General features: G+C 36.9%; 1 protein-coding gene across 2 annotated transcripts; it reads left to right on the top strand.

Annotated features, from left to right (window-relative positions):
* The first annotated feature begins 3,811 nt into the window (after window positions 1–3,811).
* Window positions 3,812–6,395, top strand: LOC149151636 (putative glycosyltransferase At5g03795). 2 transcript variants are annotated; one of them, XM_089439726.1, is made up of 4 exons: window positions 3,812–4,077; window positions 4,571–4,728; window positions 4,852–5,212; window positions 5,455–6,395. In XM_089439726.1, the coding sequence occupies exons 1-4, from the start codon at window positions 3,898–3,900 to the stop codon at window positions 6,118–6,120; spliced, it is 1,365 nt and encodes a 454-aa protein (XP_089295852.1). In that variant the 5' UTR covers window positions 3,812–3,897; the 3' UTR covers window positions 6,121–6,395. The 2 variants fall into 2 exon arrangements, with proteins under 2 accessions (XP_089295852.1, XP_089295853.1); XM_089439727.1 differs by having other exon boundaries at window positions 3,812–4,084.
* The last annotated feature ends 555 nt before the right edge of the window (window positions 6,396–6,950 follow it).

Below are 6,950 nucleotides of genomic sequence, written 5' to 3'. Positions count from 1 at the left end.
TTTCAGATCTGCGGCTGACTTCTTTGCTTGTGACATAACTTGTTGTTGCATGTCGCTCTCCTTTGTGCCAAACTCTGCTTCCAAGAATTTCCATGCTTCTTTGGAAGTTGTAGCTTTTGCTACCCTGCACAAACACTTCTCATCCAATGCTTGTTTTATAAAATTCAATTCTAAAACATCACATACTACATCATATGGGTTATTAGATTTGTATTCAATTAACTCTCTAGCTCGAAGAAAAGTTAACATCTTGATAACCCAATGATCAAAATATTCACCTGTAAACATAGGAGGTGGTAGCAAATCAAAGCTACATCAGTGACCCTTGATTTCTTCTTTGTCTTCTGCTAGACTTCTCAGTGCCTCAACTACTGCCTGAACCTCTCTAACCATGGCAATGATCTTTGCCTCTTCTTTTCGATTTCCTTTCTTAATATGCTTCAATTGTGCTTTGCGACCCATGACTGCAGTCTTTTCCTTTTCTTATAATTGCTTTGTCGATTGCATGAGTATGTCTCCCATATTACCTCCGAAAAAAAAAATCAACATGCGCCCCCGTAAAGCAACAATCTTCACCCAAAAATGGTCATACTTGACAAAACATCAAAAATTGATAGACTTTACAAATCCTTAAATTCTCTTGCCAAAATAAACCTCTTAAAAATTTCTTAACCCCAAATTTTATATGTTTTTTTTTTAATTAGAAAAACACTTAAAAAAAATCATTTTCCAAAACCCTTTTCAAAAAACCCCTTTTGAAAACTTTAATGAAAAACCTTTTTAACATAACCTTTTGAAGTTCGATCCCTGCGGAGGTCCCCTCGCTTCGGCAATTTATATGACGGCTCTGCCGTATAATCAACTGGCTTCGACTGTATTTCTGACTAGCTTCGGCCATAAATGTAATCTGGCTTCGGCCGTATTCTGACTGGCTTCGGCCATATTGTAATCTGAGGGCTTCGGCCATATATATGGATTTCTCTCTGAAAAAACCTTTTGAATGACATTTGTCAAAATCTTTTTAAAAAATTATGTAAGCCCTTTACTTTTATTTAATAGGCCTACAATAAAAACTTTTCTAATATGATTCACAGGGAAGTTTCAAACCAAACTATTTGAATGACTTGGTGCTCAATCAAATCGTACCCTTTAAAATGACCTTGGCCCACTTGACTTTCTTGGGCCCACACACCTTTAGATAGGTAGTTCAGGTTATTCCCTCACGCGCTAGGGCAAGAGGAGTTATGACCGACATAGGATGCCAGTTTTCTCTGAGCTATGGCTCTATAGGCTAGTTCTCATTCACGCACAGCGGCGGAAACTACTTTTGACTTTCGACCGTGAGAGTGGCTCTGCAAACTCTTTTGATTTTTTAGCGCTGCGTAACTTCCACGATAACCGAGAGCCCGTTAATGATTTAAATCCCCTGCTTAGTTCACAGTTGCGTCTGCTTCTCCAAATCAGATGGGTTTTGAAACCCTCAACGAATTTTAGGAAAAATCTTTTCAGCGTATAAATCTTCGCTTTTATGAAGAATACTGCAGACATTCACGACCATCTGGCGTTATTGCTGCAACGCTTCCAACGAAATATCGAACATGGACGGTTGTTAATAAGTTTTTCGTATTTTTTTTAACCTTTCTTTACACTAATTTGTTAGAAAGGTGGAGGAGACAAAATAGAAATTCACAAATAAACAAGCCCTGCTGTTTTTCTATTGATCACACAAAACACTATTCTTATAATAAACTGGGCGAAGGGTATTTGTCCTTTTCCAACTAGTAGCTTGCCTTGACATCCAATCACATGCAACCACACACTAAAAGTTGTTTATCACTTAACTCCACTTGACTCAACACTCAAATATGGACTGCGCTCAACCATCACTGAACTTGACTCAACACTCAGTGAACTGGTTCTCTAATTTTAGCTAACTACATTCTAACAAGGACAACTGGTAACTGAGTAATTTCTCATGATTTTTGAATAGTCCACTTAGCACTCATTGGATCAGGTGACACTGAACTTGACTCAACACTCAATGAACTGGTTCTCTAATTTTAGCTAACTACATTTAAACAAGGACAACTCGTAACTGACTAATTTCTCATGATTTTTGAATAGTCCACTTAGCATTCATTGCATCACGGAATTCTCATAGTGGTGAAGAAGTAGGATTGAAACTAGTGAAATAAATCACATAGTGTCAATCATCACTACCAGCGCTTCACCCGGTAACCAGGACTTCCCAGGAGGTCACCCACCCCACATCGACTCTGGCTCAACCGCCCTTAATTGTGGAGTTTTCCCCACAATGAAACCCACTTAGCTTGCTACCCCATTTGCGAAACATTAACAAACATTACGCCTCATTCATTTTTAATTTATTACTTAAATATTTAAGACAAAATGTAAATTTTAAATTTAAAAATATCTTAAAATGCCCTCTCATGTAATAGTGATGGACGTGGATATTTTTAAAGAAATCCTCCGTTGCCTCGTTTATTTGCTAAAATATCATTTATCATGGTGTCATTCACTTTAATCTCCTATATGTTTATTTGTCGCTCTCTAATTTTTTGCTTGTTTGTGGACAAATTTACTATTTTGATCTCCTCCCTAGAGCCACAAGATTAGACATTTAAGTCGTCATTGTTCTTCCTCATTTCTCATTTTTCAAACTGAGAATGATATTTATCAAAGAGGAACTCGCCTTGAGTTAAATGTTGCAATTTTTTGATCCGGGGAGACTGGATTGGTCATGATTGACCACTCAACAAGAAGGAGGCCCGAAGGCCAGAAGACCCAAAAAGATATGGCGGGCATGCCAAGGAGAGAGAGAAGGGAAACACCCTGACAGGCAGGGTCGCAGGGCCACTGCACTACAGAGCGCAACATAGGACGCGGGGAAGGATGGTGACCACGATTCGAAGGGCATCCATTGTTTGTAACTTTTCATAACACATATTCATAATTTTGATCAAATATAAGAGAAACACTCATTTTATATTTATATATAAATTATACTAAACTAACTAATACATGTTAGTCATATGTATACTTCAAACAGTTTCACTTTATTTTTGAAGAACGGGATCAACCTGCCTCTTATGGATAAAAGTGTGTCGCTTTTCTCAATGTTATAAAGTCGCTATTTAGTCAGTATTAAAAAACTTTATTTTTGTGTTTCAGATAGATGTGTGTTTCTTTTACCATGCAGACTTTTGAGAGATAAGATTTTGTAAAAAAAAATTATTGTTTTGTGAGGAATTATAGTGTTGATTTTTTTTGTTTGTCAAGTTGTTTGAGTTTTTTTCAGAGATTATTCAAGCTTAACTTGTAGCTTGAGTAACTGTGATCCATAGATACTTAAGTCATCAAAATCACATAAAGATGGCATCTGGCTTAGGTCACATCAATCCTTAACATGACTAGATTTTTACGAATAAAATTTTGACTAGATTTTTACGAATAAAATTTTGAATGGGTGAAACATCTACACTCCATGAACATTGTATTATTAAATTTAAAAAGAAAATTTTCTTTTAATTAAATTAAATTTATAACATAATTATATAAATGGAGACCTAGGTTGATACTTGTTTACAACTGGTTCCAACCAAGATATTCAGTATAGCCGGGGCCAGCAAGTCTTAAAATCCTGCATAGTTGACAATGTAGTGGGTAGACAGATCTTCAAGATGTTTAGGTAATCAGCCATAAAAAGCGGAAGAAAATGCCAAAAATTCTGGCGTTTAGCGCGCTATAAGGCGGGTGGGGCGTATAGCATGAACGCTGGCCGTTATGGAGGGACTCTGTGATCTGAAGCGGAGTCTAGGGCTCGCTCTTGTATTAATCCTCACCAGTTTTTTTCTCTTCGATTCCTATCATGTCAATATGCTCCTATCATTTATTTCGCCAGAATCACACACAAAAACGAATTATGGATTGCCTTCGCCTGGTTCCTCTGGATCACTACATTCCGGGATGCATCGCCATGAATCACAGTCCGGAGCAGCATCATCCTGGGTCAAATCACTTGGTGGAGTTCCTTACTACAACAGCTCTGTTAATGAGGTGATTGGTAATATCGCTGAAACTTTTTCTTTCTTATTGTTTAGCTTAAGTAGGAAGAAAATCGGTGGATTTTTGTTTTTCCTCGGCTTATCATAATACATGAAGATTTGTAAATCAATTCATTTGTTGGTTTTGAATATTACAATAAAGGTTCTTGCAAATATTATGGGACGGGTCGTAGTGTTGAAAATTCACTGGAAAAATCAAGGGGCTTCAAGTTTACAAATTTCACAATCCTATTAACAACATGTCAAAGTTGATAAATTAATCTTCCATTAAATATATAGACTAACGACCACTTAAATTTAATCTACCTTAATTATATATAACTAACTTTGCTAAACTTCTATAAAAAAACTTAGCCTATAATGTTTAACGATATTTTTTTAATTTATAATGTATAACGACAAGATAATTCACGTTTTATTTAATGCATTTCTAGAAAGGGGATAGAATTGAATTGAATTTTGCTGTATGGATGTACTGGAAGCAGAAGAAGCGGATGTTTAGTAATCCAAAGGTGGAGATCGGCCTGAGACGCGCTCGGGCAGCCATAAGGAAAGCGATTTTACACAGCGAACAGAAACAGGAGGCAGGGGATTCCTATATTCCAAGCAGCGAGATCTATCAAAACGCCCGTGCTTTTCATCAGTAAAATTCCTATTTCAAATATATATATATATATACTCTCGTTCATTGTATCTTCATACGTGGATTCGCGTCATTGTTAGTAAAGCTCATTTGATTTGTATCTTTTTGTGTTTTTGTTATCAGGAGTTATAGGGAAATGCAGAAACGTTTCAAGATCTTCGTATATCGAGAGGGGGAACCACCTCTGGTACACGATGGACCGTGTGTAGATATCTATACGACGGAAGGCAGATTCATTCACGAGCTTGAGCTCGGGAATCAGTTCGTGACATCGAAGCCGGAGGATGCCCATCTCTATTTTCTTCCCTTCAGTGTAAGTATGATGGTCACTTACATTTATAAGCCGGAGACATACAATGTTAACGTCCTAAAACCGTCCTTAAGACGGTTCGTGGGAGATTACGTTAACGTTGTTGCCAACAAATACCCATTTTGGAACCGAAGTCTGGGAGCGGATCATTTCATTCTCTCATGCCATGACTGGGTAATGTATTTCCTTATATCCCTGGGTAATGTAGTCCATTCTTTAAAACTATCCAATTTTGGAAATTATCGGACAGAATTCATTCAGAAATGCATTGAAAATTGAAACGTTACGAAAATTCTCTGTTCGAATTTATACAGGAATGCACTGAAAATAGAGTTCATAAGGAATGCTACGTGATGTATCTGTCCCAAAAATTCTGATTGTATTGAGTATTTTTGTTTCGTTTTGGGCATATGCAGGGGCCTTATGCATCTGAAGGAAATCCATTCTTGTACAATAATTCAATTCGTGTTTTATGTAATGCCAACACTTCAGAAGGATTCAATCCCACAAAGGATGCAACACTTCTGGAGGTGAATTTGGGACGAGGTGGGATGACTGGCTTGCTTGGTGGTCCATCTGCTCTAGAGAGGCCTTTGCTTGCATTCTTTTCTGGTGGAAACCATGGACCCGTGAGACCCATTTTGTTCAAGTATTGGAAAAACAGGACTGATGATGATATGCAAGTCCACGAATATCTCCCCAAAGGCTTGTCATATTTTGACCTAATGAAGAAGAGCAAATATTGCCTATGCCCAAGTGGATACGAAGTGGCCAGCCCACGAATTGCGGAGGCAATATACAGTGAATGTGTGCCTGTTATAATTTCCAAAGACTACGCTCTGCCCTTCAGCGATGTGCTGAATTGGACAAGTTTCTCTGTTCAGGTTCCCGTGTCCGAAATTCCAAATCTAAAGACCATACTGCAATCCATACCAGTAAATAGGTATGTTGAGATGCAAAGTAAACTGCAGCAAGTTCAGATACATTTTACTATAAACCAGCCCCCAAAACCTTATGATTTTTTCCACATGGTTCTTCATTCCATATGGCTCAGGCGGCTTAACATTCAGATTAGCTCATGAAAGATCCCCTCCCCTCTACACATTTCCCCGTAATGCCCACGTGCAAACTTTTTACTGCAACACACTGTTTTCACCGCATTGAATATTCAGTAGCGAATAATTCCCAGCTTAAAAGTTGGTGATTGTTACTGATACTTGAGATGCCCAAGTGATCAATTTCTAGTCCATCCATGTCATGCGAGATATGACCGCGGGAACATGATGAGTCTAACGATTCTACACAGTTCAGACATAAAACTTCTTGTTGTATACAAGTCATATTAATCAACATAGATTTATTTTAAAGGGGTTTTAATAAGGATTTAATATAAGTTTAGATAGATTTAATTTTTTGTCTCGTAAATTGTTTTATGAGTGGATATTATTTAAATGTTTTATATTTAAATATTTTGTATAGTTATTTTTTTTTTTTTTTTATTTTAATAAACATGAACAAAATCTCAATTTTGATGACAAAACAACAAAATTACACATCATACTAAACTCGACTAAACTCGACTGTAAAATAAATCTTCCACCAATAAATTAAATAATAAATTAATTGAACTTTTCATTGGTTCATACAGACACTTGTAAGTCCATCGATAACGAAAATAAATATATATGTGTTAGTTATATGGGTGAGATTCTTGATCAAGCATCGGCAATTTGGTCAATTATAACTGCGTTCGTTGGAGTAGTTAAACACCGCCCAAACTACTTCCACGCGTAGTAGGTCACTAAACCAGTTGAATACCTGCCCACCATCCCGTTCAAACCATACCATTCCACTTTCTCTTGAAGTGTAAAAATTTCTTATCAAGGACTTGCTATCTTTAAATAATTCAATC

This window comes from Pinus tabuliformis, chromosome 9 (genome assembly GCF_031772625.1).
Source record: "Pinus tabuliformis cultivar Carrire ecotype Pingquan chromosome 9, CPIR1, whole genome shotgun sequence".
Lineage (NCBI taxonomy): Eukaryota > Viridiplantae > Streptophyta > Pinopsida > Pinales > Pinaceae > Pinus > Pinus tabuliformis.
Note: the sequence above shows the minus strand (reverse complement) of the source record. Positions and strands in the feature narration are given on the sequence as shown.